General features: G+C 38.6%; 1 protein-coding gene across 2 annotated transcripts in view; it reads left to right on the top strand.

Moving 5' to 3' along the window:
• The window catches only part of LOC126974947 (TNF receptor-associated factor 4), a 62,126-nt gene that overhangs the window by 10,563 nt on the left and 24,451 nt on the right, over positions 1-27,112 (top strand). Inside the window, exon 2 of one of the 2 annotated variants that reach the window (XM_050822703.1) lies at positions 1,694-1,751. In XM_050822703.1, coding sequence (XP_050678660.1) covers positions 1,694-1,751 — 58 coding nt within the window. Of the gene's footprint in view, positions 1-1,693; positions 1,752-21,326; positions 21,749-27,112 lie in introns of those variants that run through there. The other variant, XM_050822702.1, reaches the window with a different exon arrangement.

Genomic DNA, 27,112 nt, shown 5'->3' with positions numbered 1-27,112 from the left:
TAATGTAATAATGGGGACTGTGCAGGTGATTATGTAATAATGGTGGTACTCATGAACAAAATGCAGTGGCGTGTTAGTTTACTTAATCTGCGCGTGCACGTGCAAGGTTCTCACGCACCTTTAGGGCTCAGGTTTGACCAGTTTGTTTTTGTCATCCTAGATATTTATAGTGATAATTTTTTTTGCAGCTTTACATTAAATATTCATTCATATGCCCATCGTGGCGAACCAACTTCTTGCATGCCAAAGTAAAATTATACTTGTATTGAAACTAAGAGGAAATAATTTAAACTAGCATCATTATGAAACACCCTCTGTCGTAATTATATTTTTTAAATTGAATATGTTTTTTGCAGTCCCCACCTCCCTTTTCTACTTAATTAGCCTTGTAGCCTATGTAATTTTACGTTTTCCGCGATATGTTAACAAAATAAATATTAAATAAATATGATTAACAATATAAGTTGTGCACTGCCACTCAAATGTTTTCTTTACTAGCATCATGGCTGGTCAGCTATTATACATGTATAAGTTTTGTGCCAAGAGAGTAAAGAACTAACGAGAAATGTGTCCCATGTACCATATTTTGTATGTTTTAGTTTAATTAATTGCAATGTCAGTTAAGCCTGGAAACAGATGTCCACTTCGTGCATAAAATAGATCCTTAAAGTCTAATATTTATATCCATTCATAATGATTACATATGAGTAAATTTTTCAAAAATGTTTGTTATGTAAACGATGCTATCTATAGTTACTTATGTAACTAAATTTTAGCTGTCTCATAGATGGCTTGAATATTGTAATTGCTTGTCCTAATAGAATTGGAACAGGGTGGGGTCATAGTGTACGATGTCTTACTAAGACCGAGGTACCGAGGTACCTACTACGTTCAAATATATGTGTGCTTGTTAATATAATGGTGGCAATACGGGCTTTAAATCCTCCCATTCCTCTGATGGATTGACTTTTAGTAGTTAGTGCAGACTGGATTAGCCAAATAAATTGACACTTCATCGGCTTTTGAGGAAGTTGTTGAATTTCAACCACTCAAGCTAGTAAATTAAAATGCTTTAAACACAAAACAAAAACTGATTACTGTTAAAGGTTAGGAATAACGTACCTAGCTAAAAGCGGCGCCCGCACCTTTGCCCGCATACAATTTAAACGCCGTCCACCACCTTGGGATGCAGATATCTCGACCTTGCGATAAATCATATTAAACGTACCCCGGATACAAATTGAGCATAATTTTTGGCTCATGTCGGGGTATGTGTGTTCGTTAGGGAGGATATCTGCTGTCGCTACCTCGGCAATTTTGAGGATAGGGAACTGTCTACTCTCTGGCTGCGTGTAGATTTTGAGGATCGCGTCCGTATCTATGTGTGTGTCTACACGTAAAGAATCCTGAGCGGCACTGCATTGTAATGGGTAGGGCGTATCCATTACCATCAGCTGAACGTCCGGCTCGTCTCGTCCCTTATTTTCATAAAAAAATGGCTTTTTCGATGCTGACTTGCCACGACCCTCGTTCACTAAGGGCTTAAGGGCAGTTTTAATGTCGAACATGAGAGGACACTACCGCGTTACTAGTGCCACGGTCACACAAAGTTTTTACTTATTTTGTGCAAATTTGATGTTTTTAATTTAATTTAAGCAAGTTTGTTAAACATCCATATCTGAATTTGTTGCAGCGAGGGTCTGTTCACGAGTGCGACGACCGCGGCATCGCGGCCCTTCGACTACGCCCAGGTAGGTGCTCCTCTCTACTCAATACTCACTCTCACCGTGCAGTGGCTCCCACTTGGTACTTCCACATTCATGTGACAATCGTGAGCGCAGTTATATCGATCAATAAATACAAGTTATTTCTGAGTAAATATTAATATGAAATAATAAAAAAAAAACCGTGTGGTGTCGTGGCACACCGGATAGGAACGAAGTTCCTTATTATAAAAATATTAATTTTACTGATTTACTAAAAAGAAATGAGCAATTTCCACTGAATTCCACTGTCTAAAATAAATAAATAAAAGTGTGTGTATACTTATGTATGCACGCAAGAAGTTATACTTATTTTGCGTAACAAAACAAATCAAAAAAAAAATATTTATTCGTCGTGCTAATCTTCGTTTGTAGAAAAACCAATATTGTCAAAATCGTGAAATAAATTATTGAATATTTATATTAATTTAATATTATGACCATGTACGGCCAATATATTTATATCAATCTCCTGCACGTACATAAACATTATAATTTATACATTAAAATAAGCGACAAACATAATTTGAACACTAGAAATAACTACAAGCTTATAGTGCCCCCTACTAGGCTCTGTAAAATAAACAATTCTTTTGCATGCGATGGTATTAAATCTATATATATAAAAATGAATTGCTGTTCGTTAGTCTCGCTAAAACTCGAGAACGGCTGGACCGATTTGGCAAATTTAGGTCTTGAATTATTTGTGGAGGTCCAGAGAAGGTTTAAAAGGGAATAAATAGGAAAATGCTGCTAAATTAAATAAACACAACGAATTTGTTTTTCCTTTGATGTGTCCATACATAATTTCTATGAGAGTATTTATTGACGCACGGTTTGACAGTTCTGCTGTTAAACAAACATATCTCGAGGGTTCAGAGAAGGATTTTGGCATCATTTTGCACGGCGGCCATCTTGGATTTCAAAAATGATCCCAAATTCGTTCTCTCTACGTATAACATCGTGTGGCGTCGTACATTAAAGATTTATAGCTTCCTATCAATATCTACTAATATAAACACAAAAAACTATCCCAGCGGAGGAACTCGTGATATATAGTTATATATAGTAGACGGTTCATAGCTGGCAACATATTTTTTTAATGGCATCTGTTTTGTTTAGAAAATATTTTGCTGTTTTGGACGAATGTATTAGCTTAAAATAAAAGTTGTGAAATAGTATTTAGGTGTGAAATGTATTTTCTTTTCATAATTTTTATTATAAGACGCTTTGTGACACCCTTTCATTGCACATTAATTCATTTTTCCTGGAATATTTTTGATTGTCCTGGAAGTTGACAGAATGACACTGATGCGGCGGGAAACGTATGTGGTCATTCACGACCACATTCATGAAACTGCTTCTTTTCGCTTGGGCCTACTCACGTTCTAAAGGCCTGGATTGATTTTAATTAGTGATTAGTGCAGGTGATTAGTGATTAGGAGAAAACAAGTATGGACAGCGACTGATTAGTGCAGGTGATTAGTTGGCTGCGTAGTAACGTGATTAGAAGCGTGTTCTATTTTTTCGCGAGTGAAGTGCGAGTAGCCACGTCCCGCGCGCCCTCCCTTCCCCCTCACTTGCAGCGTGCCTGCCACTAAACACGAGAGCAAAGTAATATTCCGTCGTATCTTCAGCAGCCAATTCCTTAAAGAGCTGGTAGCTTGCGCCATGAATGGGTCTTCTATTAATCCATTTTAGAACCTATTTTTTGCGTCTTGCATGTTCATCTTCCAAGTTTTTCGGTTTCAGATACCACCGCGTTTAATACTTCTTTAAGTACTTCTTGCAACTGCAAGCGCGCTTCTCTATGTTCGTCCATACTTGCTGATCGACACCTAACAACTGAATTTACCAAACAGAGCCACTACACAAGAATTGGACACTACTTGCACTATACACCTACTCTACTCATCCTCAATAACTAATCACTTCACTCGCACTAATCAATGTGAATACAGGCCTTTAGCGTTATTATTCTAAGCCTAGATGTATAAATCCACACACACCGTAAATAAAAAAACGATAACTTGTGAGTGTTTTTTGTTAGCGATTATAAAAAATATAATATCTTTAATTTTAAAAACATGAAGCAGTGTTTCTGGTCACAAGATTATCCTGCCACCACAAGTAGCTCCCGTTGTAGAGCACGACGCATGGGCCAGCCATCGCCTCCCTCGGCCATATTTTAGGGAAGGAGACGACTCGACAGTGACATTTAAGCGAGCATAACGAAGTCTGTCACGAGAACTCAACTAAATAACAAAAAAATAATAAAAAAGAAGTTCATCTACATATTATGCAATACGCACTTAATACCTCTACTTACAATTTGACCATTTTGTTTCAATTTGCATAATATAATTCATAATTATTAAGTATATAATTTATTAAGAGTAATTAAAGCTCAAAGTTACCGACATAGTCCAAATGATTGCGAAACTGAAGTGGCAGTGGGCAGGGCACATAGTTCGACGGACAGATGGCCGTTGGGGCACTAAAGTCCTTGAATGGCGACCACGTACCGGAAGACGCACGTTATTTTTGCATAGGATAAAAGTAACATAGACGGTCCAACGTGGATTATATACTGTGTAAAGGAGAGACAATCGCTCCATACATTGTTTTGTTTTATCCCAAAAGGGATTTTTTACCCTTTTCGATGAACTATCCCGGATCGATTTAGCTGACACAACGGCTACTCTATCAACATTCCGCATCCATCATCTGTGATTTCTCTGACAAAATATGACAAGTAACATTGACAAAGGTCGCCGACGGCCGGGTGCAGGCGGCAACCACCCGGCGTCCGACAGTGTCAGCATCGGTCGGTAGCCTGTGGGAAGGTGTGGTCCGTTATCTTAAGGACGTGTTGTGAGGACTTTTCCAGTGACTTTGCACAGGATGCCGCCTAAATTTTGGGTACCACAACGGCGCCTATTTCTACCGTGAAGTAATGTGTAAGCATTATTGTGTTTCGATCTAAAGGGCGTCGTAGCTAGTGAAATTACTGGGCAAATGAGACATAACATCATATGTGACGAGCGCAATTGTAGTGCCGCTCAGAATTTTTGGGTTGTTCAAGACTCGTGAGCGGCACTGCATTGTAATGGGCAGAGCGTATCAAATATCATCAGCCGAACGTCCTGCTCGTCTCGTCCCATATTTTCATAGTAAAAATACAATGAACGGCCGCCCGACAAGCTCTCCAGTGAGCAGCTCCAGCCTCGTCACACTAGCGACACTTTATGCTACATGTAATAAACTTTTATATTATATATTATAATGGGTCATAGAGACGGTCGGCCTTTACACGCCAGCTGTGGGTCGCGGGCTGAGTAACGCAGCTGGCACTACTGTGACGTCACAATGCGAGGAATGTGGCGAGACGCGCAGCTCGCAGGGCGGCCGGTCCCGGATATGTGCCCCGGGGCACCCCACCCCATATCATATTAGTTGTATCGCAACGATAATAAAGTACACGCATAGCATACAAAATTGAATTGTATTGTATGTAGGAGTAACAACAAATATATTAGTATCATTTTAATTTGATAGCATTATAATAACTACAAAACCTTCGGCCCTAGATAAGTGACATTCGTTGGAATTATATCAAAATCTCACTCACGAAACAATCTAATATCGAAGTATTTTTGAAGTTAAACTTCTTTTGGTGCGACTTGGGAGTAACCCAGATTTTTTTATGACGGAAGTACTAAGCGTTATTACTAAATATTTAATGGTTTTTAACCGACTTCAAAAAAGGAGGAGGTTCTCAGTTCGTCGGTATGTTCTTTTTTTATGTTTGTTACCTCAACTTTCGACTGGGCGAACCGATTTTGATAATTATTTTTTTATTTGAAAGCTGGTGCTTTCCGTGTTGTGTGTTGTAAAAAAAAACAACTGACTTCAAAAACACTATTCCAGAACAATAGATATAATATGCACTAAAAAGTATAAAAATAATTGCGTATTTTTATACAATCTAATTAATTAATCTAATTCTAGTTACGATTATTCTAATTTTTGGAGTCGTAAGTAAAAAAACCCATAACTACACATACCAATAAAGAAGAGGACACTGTCAGTAAATTTTGCCAAAAACCATCTGTGTATCATATCCATGTAAAGCATCTCCCGCCTCAAGCCGGATTCCGAAAAGGTTTTAGCACCATAGACCACATACACCGAAGACAGAAGAGTATAACCAGCCACTATGCTTGGCGTTCGTGGACTATGAGAAAGCCGTTGATTCGATCGAGACCTGGGCGGTGCTTCAGTCTCTGCAGAGGTGCCACATTGATTACCGATATATCGAAGCGTTGAAATATTTGTATAGAAACGCCACCATGTAAGTCCGTCTCCAGGATCAGATCTCGAAGCCTATGCGACTGCAGCGGGGAGTCGGACAAGGCGATGTCATATCGCCCAAGCTGTTAACCGCTGCGTTGGAAGATGTCTTTAAGGGAAGGACTGGAACGGACTTGGCATCAACATCAACGGCGAATAAACCACTCATCTTCGATTCGCAGACGATATCGTAATCATGGCAGAGACCAAGACTTAAGCCATATGCTAGATGGCCCCAATACAGCTTCCCAAGGAGTAGTCTCAAAATCAACATGGACAAGACGAAGATCATGTCAAATGTCCTTGTCGCACCTCTCCCATAACAATTGGGAACTGTACTCTCGAAATTGTCGACCAGTGTGTGTTGCCAATGATGACTTACGGTACACATACGTGGTCGCTAACTATGGGCCTTATGAGAAAGCTCATGGTCGCTCAGACGGCAATGGACTCTTCCAAAATACCATAGTGTCTGAAGGCGAAGGTTTTTAAGCAGTGATAACATTCAGAACGCAGATGTGGTCGCTAGCTATGAGCCTTATGAGAAAGCTCACTGCTGGTCAGAGGGCAATGGGGACTGCTATGCTCGGAGTTTCTCTGTGAGATCGAATCAGAAATGAGGAGATCCGTAGGAGAACCACAGTTACCGACATAGTCCAAATGATTGCGAAACTGAAGTGGCAGTGCGGCAGTAAAGTCCTCGAATGGCGACCACGAACCGGAAGACGCAGTGTTAGCAGGTCCCTACAAGATGGACCGACGATCTGGTCAAGATCACCGGAATACGTTGGATGAGGGCAGCGCAGGACCGATCGTCGTGGAAATCTTTGGAGGAGGCCTTTGTCCAGCAGTGTACGTCTTCCGGCTGATGATGATGATGATGACCAAACCACAACATCACGACCTGATAATATGAAGAGTGTTTTCCTATCTCTAAAAAAAAAACTACACACACATACACACTTTATTCGCTCACAATTGAAATACACAGGAAGAGAAAATGCCTAATGTTAATAAGTTTTCAGGCTTGTTTTCCATTTACAGCATTATTTTTAGAAGTTTCTTTATCGTTATGAAGGTATCTGCTAGTGGAGTTATGAGACATTTTCAATACAAATGTCATAAGACAACTGACTGGTACGTGAGCCCCTCCACTAATTTGAACAATAAAAGAATTGCTTTATATAAAAATAAAAAGTTCGATATTATTCTGTTCACCGGCGAGTGACAACGCACTGCACAGCTATGAATGTGTTATCGCTTTTATTTCTCTTTGAGTGGCGTCATTAACGTCACTCTCTCTATCCAGAACATGATTTAAGAGTTCTGTGCCCTTTCTTTGTTTAGTAACACGTGTAACATTACAAACTGAACTCAGAATGTGGTGCGGTGACGCGTGTGGTTGGACAATTACAAATAGAACATTGTGTGCGGGTGAGTGGCGACTGGCGAGTGCAGACCGACGCCTGGGTGCAGCTGGTACGACGGTGTGGGGTTGGGAGGGAGACAGCGGGGAAGAGAGGAGGGTAGCAAATATTTACCAATTTAATTTTGCTCCTTCATTGACTGTTCTCAAATAAGCAATATTTTGGGGATCTCAAACATAGCAGTAGTTCTTCATCATCAACATTATTTCAGCCGGCAGACGTCCACTGCTGGACAAAGGCCTAGTTATTATATTCTAGTTCTTTGTGCCTTTTAAATATAAAAAAAATCATTTTGAACAAAATTTTATTTAATATTTAGTACTCTATAAACTGTGACAAAACCGTCAATATATTTTTTTATTAGTTCTAGTTTGTTCCGTGAAAAAAATATTTAAAATACTTCGGTTTTGACGTGAACGTAGTGTTTAAGTTCTCTTTGTTTTGACGTACATTTGCTTACTCCTCTGGACCTTGGTTTTGATCCTGCCGCTCAATACCACCTTCGCCCCACAAGCCACGTAATTACCTTACGTGGAGGTGTGGCGATCCTCCACCTCCAGTACGTTCTACTACGAAATACCAAACATTAGAATTATCTTTTTTTTATGGAAAAAGGAGGACAAACGAGCTTACGGGTCATCTGGTGTTAAGTGATCACCGCCGCCCACATTCTCTTGCAAAACCAGAGGAATCACAGGAGCTTTGCCGGCCTTTAAGGAAGGTGTACGCGCTTTTTTTGAAGGTACCCATGTCGTATCGTCCCGGAAACACCGCACAAGGAAGCTCATTCCACAGCTTTTTGAAAACCGCACTGTGGAGGACCGCCACACGTCCAGGTAGTGGGGATGATATCCTAATTTGTGGCGTGTCTCTTCGCAACACTCCCCGTGATAAATGCGGTAGAAGACGCACGCATGGTGTTGCGAGAGAGAATGGGCGGCGGTGATAACATACCAGCACCTGATATGGGTTTTTAGTGGGAGGCTTAGACTTAAAAAGGGCGATTCGACGTTGTCTCACTTCGAGTGGAAGGCATGATAACGGAAGCCAACGCAGCCGGGGAGGTCGCCAGTTCCATGTCTGATTTAATATTCTTTGACGCAGGTCCTCCTTCGTATTCGCCCATCTATGTGATATTGTTACTCACATGATGCACTGACTCGCTAACTAAACACTTTTAACTCTCGTTTACTGATAATGTTGTAGGGTTATCTACTTTAGTGAGGTACAAAGAGTAGATTTCATGATAGGTTCATAGATAATGTAATCCGGTCACGTATTGCATAGTGAGCACGTCCGGTTAATATCGACGCCGTGCCACGTGTTTTCCCACTCCCGGCAGTCGGTACCGGCGACTGGTGACCGGTGACAGCGGCCGGGACGAGTTTATTGCAAACGAAACACTCATACCTATCTGAATTACCACTGAAAATTATTGAAGTTATACTTCTTTAGGCGCGTTATGCGAAAATGAGAGTGAAATTTTAAGATGCACGCGCACCACTGTAACACAAAAGTAACAGGTTAAAGTTGGATCCTAAAATTTTCTGACGTTTGCGTCATTCGTTATTTTTTTGGTTCAAGGCCATATAGCCGTATTCATTATTTAATAATTAATTGTCAAAGCCATCTTTGCAAGATTTAAAAAAAATGTTCTTTCTAAAAACGTAGAATACCACGAGGTATAAATCATTTTAATGATTTTTGCTTCGTTGGGCCAAAGAAGTATAATAAGTCTTGGGTGCTTACATAAGTACACACACACTTTTTTATTTGAACTGCAGCGTCCGTAGGTCTGTCTGTGGACGTGTCTGGCGGACCCGGCCGACACGTGCCACACACGTGTGACACATTGTTGTGTCGCTCCGCCGGCCGCCACAACCTTCACGCGCGGTGTGGGGGGGAGCCGAGGCCACCACCGTAATCCTACTAGCCCGCATCCCTCACACGGGTGGTCCTCCGCCACGTCCGAGACACTCCGGGACCTGCAGCCCGCCCGGGACGAAGGCAGCTGCGAGCTGCGGGGTGCGACAAAACTATACAGAGTGTCGTCAGACGGCCGTGTGTCGTACTGGAACACAGTTTTTTTTATGACAATATGCGACGAGATGAGCAGGACGTTCAGCTGATGGTAATTGATACGCCCTGCCCATTACAATGTAGTGCCGCTCCTGATTCTTGAAAAGCCCAAAATGATACATTGTAAATTCTGAGCGGCACTACAATTGCGCTCGTTACCTTGAGACATAAGACGTTAAGTCTCAATTGCCCAGTAATTTCACTAGCTACGCTGCCCTTCAGACTGAAACACAGTAATTTTACACATTACTGCTTCACGGCAAAAATAGGCGCCGTTGTGGTGGTACCACTACAAAAACTAGCCGGCATGCTGTGCAAAGGTAGAATTGTTTCTAGAACATAAATTTATGGAAAATGTGGGACTCGAAACCGTGAATGTGATCACTTGAATATAACAAATTGTTAACATTTTACTTATTGTTAGAGACACAAGTTGAACGACTTCCCACTCGGGTCGCAGAGCCTGTCTGAGGGAGCACCGTTCTTTCCAACGAATTCCTTGACAATTTCAGAGCGCCAGGTTTAGTAATTATTTTAATTAGATTGTACAAAGCTTAAACAAAGCTCAAACCTTAGCGTATCATATCATACCATAAATTCTTTGATCTGTAATAGACCGCTCAACAGTTCATCGGTGCAAGGATGTTTGTTAATTTAGTTTAGGAAGCCCGCGATAGGGTTGGCATAGTGCGGGGTCCATTGTTTTTTTCTGTTTTTTTATTAGGTTCACAAATCGGGATACACTCTTAATATTGTATAAAACAGAAAAATACGTTAACATGTTTCGACGACTGCCTCCTTCTGGAAGTGAACACAGCATGTTTTAAATGTGTTCTAGATTTTATATAAAACTTAAAAAATTTACTTAAGCTAGATGAACACAATTCAACCTCACAGTCCCCAAGCCAATAATCCGCTTTTTCTAGCAGCTGTTAACCTTTATATAGAATAATTAAAGTGAAACCTTTATGACATCGTCTCAAACTTTTTCGTCTATGTGTTGCATGTCGCGTGACGATCGGGCGGCGCCTCTAGTTCGCGGCAGCTGACCGTGTAGTGTATAGACTATTACTCATTTGTGCTAGTGCTCCACGCTATTTTGTTTGTTTTTGTCAGTGTCTAATGTAAATGTTGTTTGTCAGTATATTTTAATATAAATGTTGTTATTTACTAAAGTGAATCTTTTATTTGCTTAGTCTTCTTTTATTATTTCCTATCATCATTCCAATTTTCCAAGTATAAAATTAAGATTGATAAAGCGATTTTATACCTACTCATAATGGAACATTATTCAAAAATTTTTAGTTAAATGTCTGTAATGTGAAAAAAAGTTTAACTTTTACCGTGGTTTCATAACACCACACAATTATTTTTTTATTGGGGGTACCATATTAGTTACATAGTTGTTATAAAAATATCTGTTACAAAGTAAGTAACTTTAATTTTACAAGTATCATGGCCTCACACTAGGATTCCCTGTGTCGTGAGGTCCAGTCTCTTCCCCTATATTAATACAAAATAAAATTTAAAGAAATTCGCGAGTGTGTGTACGGAAGTATGTGTTATTATTATTATTATTATTATAATTTTTCTCAGCCTTTCGCTGGTTTGCCTGCATTTACGGGTCGAAACCAAGTAAATGCAGCGTGTGGTGTGTTAAATTTATGTGTAGGGTGAAATGTCGTGTTCGTCAATTTGTAAGAACTTTCTAACGATTCGGCATGTATTTAAGATGGCGACTTTTTGTAAGGTTATGTAAAGAGTTTCCTTTAGTTCTAGTAGTTTTAGACTATGTAACAGATGGTTTGGGATAACACCTGTGGTGGAAAGGACTATTGGAATTACGTATACTTTTTTTTGGTTCCAGATTCTAGCCACTTCATCCTTCAGTTCAGTATATTTGTTGATTTTTTCAGAAATTGTTTTCTGTAAGTTATGAGTGTTTGGAACAGCAATGTCTATCAGGTAGGTTATTTCATTTAATTTATCTTTGAGCGTTATATCTGGTCTATTGTAGTGAATGGTTCTGTCTGTAAGTATCGCGCGATCAAAATAAAGTTTATATGTATCGTTTTCTAAAACTGTTTGTGGTTTATATTTGTAATAAGGTGTGTTTGTGTTTTGTATGAGTTTGAGTTTGAGTGCTAACTTTTGGTGAATGATATTGACTACTTGGTTATGTCTATGCGTGTAATCTGTTTGTGTGAGTGTTGTACATCCTCCGGTAATATGTTGGATGGTTTCTGGTTGAACGTGGCATTTGCGGCATTTATCGTTTGATATGGGGTCTTTGATTATGAATTTTCTGTAGTTTTTGGTGTTGACAACTTGGTCCTGTATCGCTATTATAAATCCTTCGGTCTCTGGGAATAGGTTTCCTATTTTAAGCCATTTGTTTGAGGCGGCGGTGTTTATGTGGGATTGTTCTAGGTCGTGAGGATGGCGGCCATGTAACACTTTTCGCTTCCAGCTGTCCAGTTTTTGTATTTGGGGATCGTTTCTTCGAGTGTTTTGAGAGCTTATGTCTTCGTGTAAATTAAGTGGAGTAAAGTTAATATCATTTTTAACAATGGCTTTATGAATTTCGCTGGTCTGTGATTTTAAGTGGAAAAAATCTTTTAAATTGCCGACTTGTTTTTGACAGAGATGATTCAAATCAATGAGGCCCCTTCCTCCATATTCTCTTTTGATAGTAAGTCTTTCTATTGCAGATTTTGGGTGTAGATTATTGTGCTTAGTTAGTGTAAATGTTTGTGTGCATGTATGTTTGTGTTTGTGTCTGTTTGTGGAGTGTGTTTGTGATTGTATAAGTGGTGTATGTCAGTCCGTCAGTCAGTAATGGATTTGATGATGCTAATTGATATTCTAGCTTCATATCATGTCCCCTTAGTCTAGGATTGCTCTTCCTTGAAAACATGCTCTCAAAATTTGGGACATTATAATAATTAGTGTGTGTATGGATGTATGTGTACATGTATGTTTGTGTGTGCTAAGTAAGAAAAAATATTTTTTAACGTTGGTACCTATAATAATTTAAATTATTGTTTCTTAGTTAGTACATTTATAAGTTTTTCTGTATCATCGTAGTATTAAACTTTTAACCATTCAAATATTACATTCTTACAATTGCATTTCGTCTTATCTATAGAAGTTCTATTTTGTTTGTATAATTTACCGTACAGGTGTATGATGATTTTCCTTTTTGTAAATAAAGATTTTTGTATACGTTTTGTATCGATTGTATTGATAATGCGACGTTGTTCTCTGACGGCGAAGTCGCGGGATTCGTGTCTGTTCGTCTCGTGCACGTACTTATTAGCGACCTGCGAGTCAGCGACACACGCGGGAACCGCAGGGAGGAGATCATTTAGCGAGTGCTAACTGCTAGTTGCTACATAGTTAACTAGCCACTGACCTCTACTATTCACCACAGGACTGTCGGCTGTCAGAGTGCTTTTGCGTCTGTTTGAAATTCGCCATTTTGGCGCCGTTGGCCATTTAGCGAGAGTCCGCGGTAATAAAACTAGTGATGATGACCTCAGCTAAACGAACATCGATAGGAAAACTAATTACAAAAAAAAAATTGTACACTTTATTACGTTGATTCCTGAAGTATAAATAACACAGAAAACGACCGAAATTTATTTCAAATGCACAAAATACTTCCGAGTATTGTACGTTTCTTTCGCGGTCATTTTGTATTATGCGTCAAAATTAGTTCTTTGGACGCTCGCGAGTGGCGCTTCAAATAGGCACAAAGCTCTCAAATACATGGAACAGCCTGTTCAGTGGTATTTATATAGTGTAACTAACGCATACAAAAGACAATGGAGACAGATAGATGTACCGTGTCATTAGTACGTCAGACAAAGTACTTGGAAACATTAACTAATGTACTATTATGATAAGACTCCTTATAAAATAAGTACCTATTTCTATTCTTACATATGTCTTTATCTTAAATCAACGTTGACTAACCATTGATTCATATGAATTACCAGACTAAGTGATAATTATAATATTAATATCTACCAAGAACAAACTTGTTATGCCTCCAGCTCGCCTTTTTCGAATTAGTACTTGCCTTGGTTGAGGGCTACTACAACGTGACTCCAGGGACACGTACATACATTAATTGTACAGTTTCGGTTTCCGGTGCGTACCGGTTACTGAGTAGGTATTGAACGATTATTATTTTTATAGTAGATAGGTACCTGCCTAATAACGAGATTTATATAAACAAATCGAAGATAAGAAAATTTAATCAACTCTAATTAAACCTGTATATTGCTTGTGTCCGTAATCAAATCTCATTTTTCCTTTGCTATATGTGTCAGATTTTATGTTATTCGAGTATTCTGTAGTCTTATGATGACGGGCGCAGTGTGATGTTATCGAGGTCTTATCATAATATATTAAACCTTAGGTGGTTTAGTATTGGCTATGACACATGACATTATTTTGGATTTAATGGATCATCTTCTCGTACTAATTTATTGCCATTAAAAAGAAACTCGCCTATGTTATTTCGGGATCGAGAGAAAAAACTAAAAAATTACATCGAGGCAACGAACCATTCGCATATGGTATATCTTGGAAGGAATGTTATTCGAATTCAAATTCAAATATTTTTATTCAAAATAGGATGTGACATCACTTATTGAAAGTCAAAAAACTACCACCCATTCCAAAATGAATGCCTCAGGCCTGAGAAGAATAGGCGCAACAAACTTAGCGGGCTTTTTTTATCATCAAAAATATGTTTTACAATTAAATTAACATTCACAAAGCAATAATGTAACATTGTATAATCAAACTTATTATTCAATAGCCTGAGGTCGGTCGCTCCATTCCCAATCTGTGGTATCATTAAGAAAGTCATTTATGTTATAGTATCCTTTACCACACAAACGTTTTTTAACAGGTCTTTTGAATAACGTAATACTTTTGTTTTGAACATTTTCTGGGATCCTGTTGTAAAAGCATATATTATATATCGCCCCACAAAAGACTTGCTAACTCGACTTAGTCGAGTAGTAGGCATTAGTTAAAATAATAAATTGTGACGCGGCCACATAATATAATTTTCAAGAGTACCAATTTTTACTAAATAATAATTACTTTCATAGCTAAGTACCTGAAGAAATAAGAATAACACTATGGTATTACATACTCTGGGTATTAAAAACCGTCATTCCATACCGAAAACTGACACATTGTATATAAATCTGACGCTCTCGTGGAATGATAAAATCTGACGCTTAGGGTGGTTTTCCTGTCACGCGGATTGCGGACGCCATCGCAAGTAAAGCTTAGACCGCATGCGTTTATTCCGAAGTCCGAACGCTCCTGTCCGTGCAGCACGTGTGAAACGAAACACATACTTTAGGTACTTATTCAAATGGTCCGCTAACTTTAAACAGCCGCTATATACCTAAGAAAAAATATTGGCCTATTATTATTTTAGCTTACGGCGTAGGTACTATACTTTATCAACCCTGATTAGATCATTTCTAGTTTTCACTAACCTATCGATATGTTTATTCCTTTTTGTACAACACTAGGTATTTTGACAGAAGTCAAATATATGGTTATAGAGCTTCAAGTTTTTATATTTTATTTTTCTCAATTTAAGAAAAAATTCTGAGGTTGTCACAATCTCAGTGAATTTAGGCCTATCATAAAGCCGGAATTAAGTGTGTGTATTACATATTTAATAGATTAATGTGTGATTTAGGCGACATCGGTTTCCATACTAAAATGACATGATGCCACTTCGACTATTTTTTTCCATTCCGTGTTCGACGCGGCCGTTATGCGTGGTGAGAGCTGTATCTCGCATAATACATACATTGACACCTCCACGATTTCGCAAACATATGAATGTAAACTTAGTATGAGCATTTTTTGGATAAACTTAATATCATTGATGAATGATTTGCTTAAAAAATAAATCGTGTAGGAAACACGAAGGCAGCCTAGCGAAACTCTTTAAGAAAAAAGCAATTTACTTGATTGTATCAAACGTGCAGTCAGTCATTGATATATTGACAGATGACGGCTATAATCTCGTAAAAACGGAGATAGCCGAAATACACTACGTTTTAAACAACTTTTCGCTTTCAAACTTAGCCGGATTATACTTCGTCGCCAGCGCCCTACTGTAATTATTCATATTCAAACTTATGTCAAAACGCGGCATTTCATACTAAACTAAATTTCAATTTGACTTAGGCAGTACCGCCCCTTATCACGTAAGTAATTAGTATTTACATCCTCTTTGCACGAAGGCAGGGAGTGCGTTTGATGTTGCAAAATGGATCCACTGCGGTCATTATTGTGATCAGATGAGACAAGCTGGAGTGTGATGGTAAGCTTCTAAATAATTATCGTCAAACAAAACAGACACCAATCGTTCACGGCGGGTGCTTTTAATTTACGAACGAACCGAAAATAACGATCAACTTAAAATTGACAGCGCACTAATTTCGAATGAACATGTATTTTAGTGGTTCGTTAAATTAGAACTTTAAACACACTATATGTGTGGGGGCACGGCTCGTTCATGAAGGGGAAGAGTAATTAATATTGTGAACAATGGCGAGCAGTGTGTGTGCATCCCCGGGAGTGGGAGTTGCTCTACTGCGCCATGGCAATTAAAGGCACATGTCGATCTTATGTAAACACTCTGATGACAGTAACAACTACCAGAGTACAGGTCTGCTGGTAACATGGATGATGGATAAATGAGTAGGTCTTCTCCTATGCCTAAAATAAGAAGTGACTAAATCAATGAAGGGGGCGCGGGACTGTCACTTACAAGCAATACAATAAAATATAGCTGACGATTAAGTTCTCAGTGAGTCACGCGACAAACACTCCTGGTTCGATACTTGGACCCACAGTTTTTAAGAAATCCACATTTCAGAAGGATGCCCGAGCGTGTCAATACAGGCTCAACTTAAATATATTAACATGACTGTGTTTTGACATAAAGTGATTCACTTGTTGGAAAGTGACATCAGCGGCTTCTAGATAGAACCCAGCGGTGCGAGAGGTCAGGAGGCCATGCCGGCCTGAGGTGAGAGTATGATGCTCTTAACTTGAAAAAAGGCCTCCGGTGCTGCAGCCACTGGGTGACCCAGCGAATGTGAGCAAAAATAAACGCAGTGCAGGTGATCATACGCATTGTAATTTTTTTTTAAGGAAAAGGAGGACAAGCGAGCGTACGGGTCACCTGGTGTTAAGCGATCACCGCCGCCCACATTATCTTGCCTCACCAGAGTAATCTCAGGAGCGTTACCGGCCCTTAAGGAAGGTGTACGCGCTTTATTTGAAGGTGCCCATGTCGTTTCGTCCCGGAAACACCGCACAAGTCACTCATTCTACAGCTTTGTAGTACGTGGAAGAAAGCTCCTTGAAAAACGCACAGTGGAGGACCGCCACACATCCAGATAGTGGCGGTTATATCGTGCGAAAGTGGAATTCGGCGGCAGGAATCAGGTAAGACAGCTCTTCGGAACACACCCCGTGATAAATGCGGTAGAAGACACACAATGTAGCGACGTATCTACGCAACGCCAAGTCATCCAGCCGTTTACAGAACACTGGGTCTCCGACAATTCGAGCTCCTCTGCGTTGCACGAGGTCAAATGGATCGAGCTCATACTGGGGTGCGTCAGACCAGAGTTGACAGTAATACCTACTCCATATGTGGCTGGACCTGCACTTTGTTGAGCGCTAGAATGTGGGCCGTGGGTGTTATGACCGACTACATTATCTCTGGACCCCGCTGGAACGTAATGCCCCCTCCCGCTTTCCTTTCACCCCTCGCGCACGTCATGTTGCGTCATTTTCATTACAAGTTTTCATTGTTATGTTATGACTTTTGTTGTTAATAGTTCTGTTGGTTTGTGTAGGTATAACAGACGCGTCAGAAAAATAAATACTCTCTGAACCTACTTAACCCAATGATATTATAGTATACTTTTAAATATCATTGGCTTAACCTAGATGCTTTGTTTAGTTTCTAATCATTACAATAGTAATAAAAATCAGTATCACAACACATCTTTTCATCAATCAGTTACTTATACAGAAATAGACCCTTAGGCTTACGAGAACTAGATATCAATCACAAATACTATTTACCAAAAATAAGTAATAAATATGGGATGAGAACTGTCAATTACCTAATTAATACCAGATTAGATTAACGAACTGCCCAAAGAGCTGCAAGAAATGTACTCAGTGAAAAAAGAATAGGTATTGAAAAAAAAAACTTAAACGAATGGCTAATAAAAAAAAACACGTATTTGTTCTGTATTGGCCAAATAAAAAAAAATCGTAGTTTATGTATTGATAATAATATTAGGATATTAAATAATGATGCTTGTTTTGCACACCGTAACAAAGCAATGATGTGACGTCATCGAAGTCTGATATCCAGAGATAATGAAACTTCATTCCTATTCAAGAACCGTTACATGGGACGCGACTGTAGGTACAAGGAGACCACTCCTCTCATGAAATTCTTTCCACATTTCGAACGCCGCCACGGTCTCTTCAGGTTCCATAAAATAATATTTTGCTATATACTTAATTTATTTGTTGTACTCGACATATATTATGTCAAGATATTAGTCAACCGTTTATCTATAAATATGTCTAGTTCATCTGAGCAGCAGTCACACGTTGAAAAAAAGTTTTTTTTTTATTTGTAACGTTATTATTTGTATCGTTATTAAAACTTAAAAAATTTAACGTAAACAAATCTATGGAATATTAGTAGTAATTAATGTTGTCTTGCATCATGGATGCAACGTCCCGTGCATCATGGATGTCATAACCCATCAGACATCGTTTTTACATTTTTTAAGGAAAAGGAGGACAAACGAGCGTACCTACGGGTCACCTGGTGTTAAGTGATCACCGCTGCCCACATTCTCTTGTAACACCAGAGGAATCACAGCCTGCCGGCTTTTAAAGATGGTGTACGCGCTTATGTTGGTTTTTTTTTATGTCAATACGGGACGAGACGTGCAGGACGTTCAACTGATGGTAATTGATACGCCCTGCCCATTATAATGCAGTGCCTTTCAGGATTCTTCAAAAACCCAAAAACTCTGAGCGGCACCACAATTGCGCTCGTCACCTTGAGACATAAGATGTTAAGTCTCATTTGCCCAGCAATTACACTAGCTACGGCGCCCTTCAGACCGAAACACAGTAATGCTTACACATTACTGCTTCACGGCAGAAATAGGCGCTGTTGTGGTACCCATAATCTAGCCGGCATCCTGTGCAAAGGAACCTCCCACTGGATGTTAATAATTGTTAATCTTACGCCTCTATTCTAAACGTTGGTCGACTGACAACACTTCGATAAGCACATTTTAAAAGTGTAGATATTATTACAACATGTTCCATAAATAAGTTTCTTTGTTCGATTCATACGAAGGCACTCATTATGAAGGACCGCTAGCTCCCCTACCCTTCTCAGGCTCGCGCGCGTTCTATGTGTGTGTGTAGCGTCACTAATCACTAGACACTATGTTAATGAAACAGTGTGTGTGAGCTACGAGCGACGCGTCACGTGGAGGGCGGCAATATTGCCATCCAATTCATTCAGTCCATTTTAATCCTCTATTAAAGATTTTTTAAGAATAAGAATAATTTATTGGGGTACCATATCAGTTACATAGTTGTTACAAAATATCTGTTACAAAGTATACATTGGTACAAAGTAAGTACTTAACTTTAATTTTACAAGTATTCTGGCCTCACACTAGGATTCCCTGTGTCGTTAGGTCCAGTCTCTTCCCCTATAATAGTACAAAATAAACATAAAAGAAATTCGCGTATATATGTGTGTATGTTTTTGTGTCTAAGTAAGAAAAGAAAATTATTGCTAACGTTGATATAATACTTAATTTAAATTATTGTTTTTTATAAGTTTTTCTGTATCATTGTAGTTTATAACTTTTAACCATTCAAATATTACTTTTTTACAACAGCGTTTAGTCTTATCTATAGAACTCCTACCTTGTTTCTATAATATACTGTACAGGTAAGGCTCCTGGAAATAATATGTTCTTCGAGCAAAGGAAGAAAACACTCTTGAGCGATCCCATATTAGCGCCCTATGAGAAATACATGCCTTTTTTTGCAGTTTTGTGGAATTTAAGTAATGTAGAGGAGATAAATAATTGTCTTATTCGAAGTTGGTTTAGTTCCGAGTAGAGTCTGTTGAATATTCTTATTCTTAGAGCTAGAATTCATTGTTTGTATAAGGATGCTTCTTGAACATAATGATCGTTATTACTGATACCTATAATAATTAGTAATTGCATCCAACGAATACAAGTGCTGGAGAACGTCTTCCTTTTTAGAACCTGACTGAATCTTTGAACAATAATAATTGTTACTTTAAATAAGTTCTTACTATAGGCACTTACTATCGCAGCGTTTATGTCATGCACTTAGTAGTTGGTTTCCAGTGACACTTCTCTACTGACTTGTTTTTAACTAAAGCAGCTCTACGACTTGAGCACTTGGTACCTACTGAAATAAAAATTACTTAATTGATTATTTAAATAAAACACTTTTCAAGAATAAAAGTGTAGTTAAGTGTTAGTAAAGGGGTACAGTCCTCCTGAAAACGAGATCTGGAAAGGTCTTGAAACGTCGGGTTAACTGAAATAATAATAAAAATGTAATCTTTGCGCAAAAATCTAATGTGAAAACACAGAATACTATACACGCGTTTTAATCCTTAAATCGTGTTTTATTTAAATGTGTTACACCACAGGGAAGGGATGGATACTTACAGATTAAGCAACACTAAATACCTACTACTTAATTGACAATTCTAAGGAATTTTCTTGTCACTGTCATGTCATTTAATGCCGTTGTGTACTCTTTTCTTGTGTATTTCAGATTTCTTCACAATAACTTTTTGAAAATATCTTTTTTAGCTGGTCTTAGCAAACATTTTAGAATACAAAAAATTAAGTTAGATATTAAATTCCTAGTAAATTCTGTGTGTCCGTAAATATCGAAGACCCAAAAGCCAGCACGTTCTTCTATTTTTAGATAAATAATTTAAAGTAAAATCACTTAACTTTTGAATATTTAACGGTTGAATACTTTACGGTTGAATTAGAGAAAAGGCAATATCTGAATGACCAGGAACTTCATAAATCATTTTTGAATATTTTTCCTTGGCTTTGAATAATTTATTTACCATGTAATCTGTAACATAGTATGTAATTTAAACTGAAGCAGTTTCGATAATGTTGTTAATAATATTATAAGTACTCATTACAAAAGTAAGGACACTGGCGATAAGATTATACATTCAAAAATATTGGAAAAATAGTTAGGTACCTACATATTTTACACTATCTACAAATGTTCCAGTTTCAAATCAGGATTCAAGACGTTTCTCTACAAGTATACCTCGAGAGCAACGAGCGATCAGCATTGCACTCCCAGTACCGCGACAATCGGAAGATGAAATAAACAAAGAAAAGGTTCCGCAAATGGCGATGCAAGTTGCGTGTTGTGTCCGCTACCCAGTGTCCGGCAAGCTGTAGCGTCCTTCGCCCCACACCCCGCGGGCCGCCGGGCCAGCGAGTAGCGACACACACATGGATCTTCAGAGACACGTCGAAACTTGCACAGGCTGTGCCCTGCAGGCTCGACAGTGTTGTGAGTTGAATGGCACCCGATACGCAACGCAAGTCGCTCGGAGTTGGGCGAATGCCGCACTAGTCGCAAGTCGCAACTCGACAGTTCGCAGTTCTCGGCTCAGTCAAAACTCAAAGCCAATCGCTCGCCGTCCGCCGAGCAGTGCGCACGTGTGAACTGTGATCGTGCCGCGTGCTGTTGTGATCGTGAACGTGTTGTGAGTGAACTGTTGAGCACTTGCCGGCCGCCATGGTGCGCAGCCTGGCTCAGTGGACGAAGACGCTGAGCTTCCCAGCGCGGCTCTCCCCCAACCGCGCCTCCAAGGAGAGCGTGGTGGCGGCGCCCGGGGGCTCCCCCACGCCTAGCGCCGCCTCTCTCCCGCAGGGCTCCGACAAAACAGCCTCGCCGGTCCCCATCACTGAGATCACCCAAATAGTAAGTGGCCCTCGCAATTGGCAAAGGGAATCACCCTCACGCCACGCTCTTGTTACGTTGGAGGGTTAAAAGTTGTTACTGGTCGAAGTAGGTATATTATAGAGAACAAGAAACGCTTCATAGTACGACGAACTATTCTTAAACTCACAAGTTTTAAAAAGATCGGCAAGTAAGTACTATACTTACCTCCAAAATCACAAGTGTTTAATTATTATTGTTATCGCATAAAAATATGCACTTTACAATGTGATCAAATGTTAATTTAGATATAATTATTGTTAAATATGAGCTGTACTTGTATAGGCTACAAAGTGCTATTTACCTATCTAATTTGATTTAGAAATTGGAAACTTATTTTCCATTAGTTAATAACTTGTACAAACGTGTCCAAATGCAGGTCGAATATGCGCCCTATTTGTAAGCACTTAACTCTGTGTCCCAACTTCACAAACCTCGAAGGAAATGCACGATACGTGTTTTGTTTCCCACACAGTCTCAAGTCGTGTTTGCAGTTAACAAGGTTCATCGACGGATTAGATTGCGGGTCTCCGAGTGTGTTGCGTACAGGGCAGGCAATGGTTGTTATTGTTGTCCGTGCGGTCGGATGGACCGTTATTCCCCCGCGTCCCGCGCCCCGCTCACCTTGACAAGGCCGCTCCGCGCAAGTCGCAACTCGCAATGTTTTGCAAAGCCTGACACCCGATACCTAGAACATGACTTTCACCCGTCGATATACCTTTCTAAATATTAAAGTTTCCACTTTATTCAGGTCTTCCAACGATAATTACTTTATTGCATTCATGTTTACTTGGTGTATCGACAATGTTGACAAAAAAGCTAACGAATCTCAGCTTAATTAAAGCATACGAAGTAATGGCGTTAAAAATTTTAACAAAAATAAACAACCGACTTCCAAACCACTATCCTAAACACAAGATGCACTAAAAAGTATAAAAATAATTGCGTATTTTTATACAATCTAATTCTAGTAACGATTATTGTTATTTTTATTTCTACCTACTTCACGGGAAATAATAAAAGAATTATTCAAAATCGGTTCACCCAGTCCAAAGTTTTGAGGTAACAAACATAAAAAAACATGCCGACAAATCTCAATTTGTTGTTGAGGTTGTCAAACCTCCTCCTTTTTTGAAGTCGTAAAAAGTTCAATACTCTTAATAGGTATCTATTTAGGTGTACTAATAACTCTGAAAAAGTAATCACGAACAATCAAAAACAAAGGTCTGAATACCTACCATGCAATCACCTCATAATAATAATTGTAAGTACTATTACATACTCTTTGTCAATACGAAGTCCACGATCAGTCGCTGGCTTATTTGCGTTGTGTAAATAATATTATGATATTATATAATCAGTGAACACATAAAAAACATAGAAGTATTTCTGAGTTCTGACGCTTTGAAATAGCGCAACTTAAACTATCCCGTAGTGGGCTGGACTTACAAACTGTTCCGGCACGCGGTTCAGTTCGGTTAACTGAGTACCTACGGGTCGGACGGGTACGGGACGTTATACGTCCCAGATCGTCGAGACTCTGGAGTATAAAAAACTTTAAAGGCGATTACAAAAATATACTTATACAATCTTTAATATTAAAACAGTTTGGAGTGCCAAACCATAGAAAATACAAACACTATTTTAAACTTCCAATCCTAAACACAATAATATGTACCATTAACGTGAATGAATAACAAAATGTCAGGTCTGTAACTCATTTCGTCTACGAGCTAGAGTCCTGTGACACGCGGTCAGACAAACAGACAGCAAAGTGATATTAATAGGGCTCTGTTCTTACCCTTGGCAAATAAATGTATTATGGTTTTACAAGCTTGTTCAGCTAGTAAGTGATAATTGTGATGATCCAATATGCTGACTGAATATGACTGTATTTTTGGTGTTGTATTTTGAGGCCTTTCCAGTGAGAAGTGTCTCAATCCTTATCCATGAATACTGTGGCGCTTCAGCCTAGTAAATTTAAGGCCGCCAGGACCCTGAAGTTGAGTAGCAAGTTCGTTTCTGTGGACTGTTAAGACTACTCGGGTAGCTCCTACTGAATTGTTCTTTCTTGCTTTATAGTTTCCTGTTTTATGTCTGCATACATCAGTTTGTTGCTAACATGCCAAGGAATATTAATCATGTTTCTATACGTAAGTAAATTGTCCTAAGAAGTGTTAGGTAGTTAGCGTAGGTAGTGACCCCACCTGTCATACATTTTCTAACATATTTTATGTTTATGACACTATCAATTTCTTTTAAATTTTTATTATTTTTTAATTACGTCATTTTATTATTTTCAAGGCTCCGCTGGCACCCTTCACGATCGAAATCCTAAAAAGAAACTTAATTTTATTTTTGAGTAGGTAGGTAGATGCCATTTTGAAATTCTTTGCTATTAAACCGAAATCTTTCGAAATTGTCAACGTTCTACATCAAATACTAAAATTTTGTCTGACGTCTATACTCTTTGTATACAAAATTTAGGCATTTTAAAACCTTGATATTATATCATCTTAATATATATAAATCCAGTGTTGTGATGTTTGTTTCCAGTGAACTCCATAATAATGTATGGTGGAATTTTGTATCTTATATAGGTCTATAGAAAAGTCTATCTCTTAATGATAATACAATACTATATATATATCCATTTTAATATTTTTAAAATTGGCAATTATAAAGCGGTAATGTAAAAGCCGTTTGCACAAATACGATATTAATCCTTATCATTTTCTAATGACAGAACAGCGGCTGTCGGGTCAGCTTACTAGCTGGCTAGTACTTAGCTTATAAGTTAAACTGGGCACCAACATTAAACTGTTGTTTTTTTTTTAATTTTTCTAGTTATCTTGTTTTTAGTACCTGATTTAAATATTGTAAAAACATTCGTGTTCATCTATAATGTTACAAGAGGACCACTTTATATTAAACAAAGTAACTAAAAGAAACCAGTGGGAGGCTCATTTGCACATGCCGGCTAGATTATGGGTACCTCAACGGCGCCTATTTCTGCCGTGAAGCAGTAATGTGTAAACATTACTGTGTTTCGGCCTGAAGGGCGCCGTAGCTAGTGAAAATATTGGGCAAATAAGACTTAACATCTTATGTCTTAAGGTGACGAACGCAATTGTAATGCCGCTCAGAATTTTTGGGTTTTTCAAGTAAATTCTTCTTATTTTCAATAAAAAAAAAACTTTATCCTGTCGTAACGCACAACTTAGGTTTTTTACTTACTACCATCAGTTTCATTGTAAAATGTGCAAGTCGTTCACCATCACCCATTGTTGTACATGTTGTGTTGAGGGCCACAGCCCGCCGACCGCTGCGGAACAAACATCTGCTTGACGAATTCCTGAGCGACATGTGCGCTCGCCAGAGTGTAGCATACACACACATAAATATATTACCGCATTATGAACATACGATTATTGAGAATCGTAAAAATTTGCCATCGACGTTTTTCTCATTTTATCAAACTCATTATTTTGACATTTTTGGTACGTAACTTCTTGTTTTTAATAGAATGTGCAAGGAATATTACTTCAATAGTACATCATTGAAATACATAGGCTTAGTAAAATGTTTTTTTAGCCATTTATATTAAAAGAAACATTTTTAGTTAGCTATAATCAAGCTGGGTCGTCTGTCAACCAAATAAAAAAGATCCGATAACGATCCATTGAGTATTTTTCTCAAAACAAGCAATAAAGGAGTACCATATCGAGTGCGTGCAGAGTCAAGTTCCAAGTGCCGGTGCAAGGGAGTCACACGGTCTCGTGGTGCCGTCGGGGTTATATCGTCATCAGCCGGAAGACGTCCACTGCTGGACAAAGGCTTCCCCAAAAGATTTCCACGAGGATCGGTCCTGCGCTGCCCTCATTCAACGTATTACGGCGATCTTGACTAGATCGTAGCGTCTTCCGGTACGTAGTCGCCATTCGAGGACTCTTATTACCCCAACGCCATCTGTCCGTCGAGCTATGTGCCCTGCCCACTGCTACTTCAGTTTTGCAATCATTTGGGCTGTGTAGGTTGACTTAGGTTTTCCTACGGATCTCCTCATTTCTGATTCAATCTCTGAGCGACCATGAGCTTTCTCATTAGGGGCTATATAAGATATTAATAATTGTCTTATTTGTGCCAGATTAAAAAACATACTATCTTGTATGTAAGCTGTAAAGTGGTAAATGCAGTTTTATAAAATTCACTAGAAAAAAAATGTACATTAATGAGTTCATACAATTGGGAAACAGATTCCATTCGGGACCTAGGCGTAATATTTGATAATAAATTAAAATTTGACAAACACATAAATTCTGCAGTAACAGCTTCTTTCAAATTGCTTGGCTTTATTCTCAGATAGTCTAAAGATTTCAAAAAGCTCACAACAATCCTTCAACTGTACAACAGCTTGGTTCGTAAAAATAAATAAGTTATTGAGAGATAAAAAAAAAAGCTTAAAGGATATTATTATTGAGGCACTTCCTGACATAACATTTAGCTGCAAACGAAGCATAGCTAGTAAGAAGGTACCTGCTAAATATATATACATATTTGAAAAAAAAATAAACAAAAAAATGACCGACTTCAAAAAAACTATTTCACAACAAAATAATATGCACTAAAAAGTAAAAAAAATCAATGCATATTCTTCTACAACTTATTAGTATATAGGTAGTTACAATAATTGTGCATTGTAGTGAAGAGATTATTGTGTTGTTTTTATGACAATAAGAAAGGAGACGAGCAGCTGATGGTAATTGATACGCCCTGCCCATTTCAATGTAATACTGCTTGGGATTCTTGAAAAACCTAAACATTATGAGTGTCACTACAATTGCACTCGTCACCTTGAGACATAAGATGTTAAGTCTCATTTGCCCAGTAATTTCACTAGCTACGGTGTCCTTCAGACCGAAACACAATAATGCTTACACATTACTGCTCCATGGCACAAAATGGGTTGTGGTACCTATAATCTAGCCGGCATCCTGTGCAAAGGAGCCACCCACTGGTTACTGGTTTTAGAACTGTAGTAGTAACATGTAATTTTCTTACATAAAGAAGGCTACCTACTTATTTTTAAAAGACTTTAAGTGGGATGTTTTATCATTTTGAGGAACATATTTTAACTTTTATTTACCCTGTGACACAGTATCACATTATAAAATAATGCGTCGTTCACAGTTCGCTTATTATATTGTTGACCGAGAAGCGACTGGTATATTGAGATTCGAGACGTTAGTTGGTCAGTGGCCAGCGATGCCACATCATAGTATCAAATTCAAATATTTTTATTCAAAAATCAAAATAGAATATAAAATCACTTATTGAAAGTCAAGA

Source organism: Leptidea sinapis, chromosome 34, assembly GCF_905404315.1.
Source record: "Leptidea sinapis chromosome 34, ilLepSina1.1, whole genome shotgun sequence".
NCBI classification, from domain to species: Eukaryota; Metazoa; Arthropoda; class Insecta; order Lepidoptera; family Pieridae; genus Leptidea; species Leptidea sinapis.
This window is presented reverse-complemented; position numbering and strand designations above follow the sequence as displayed.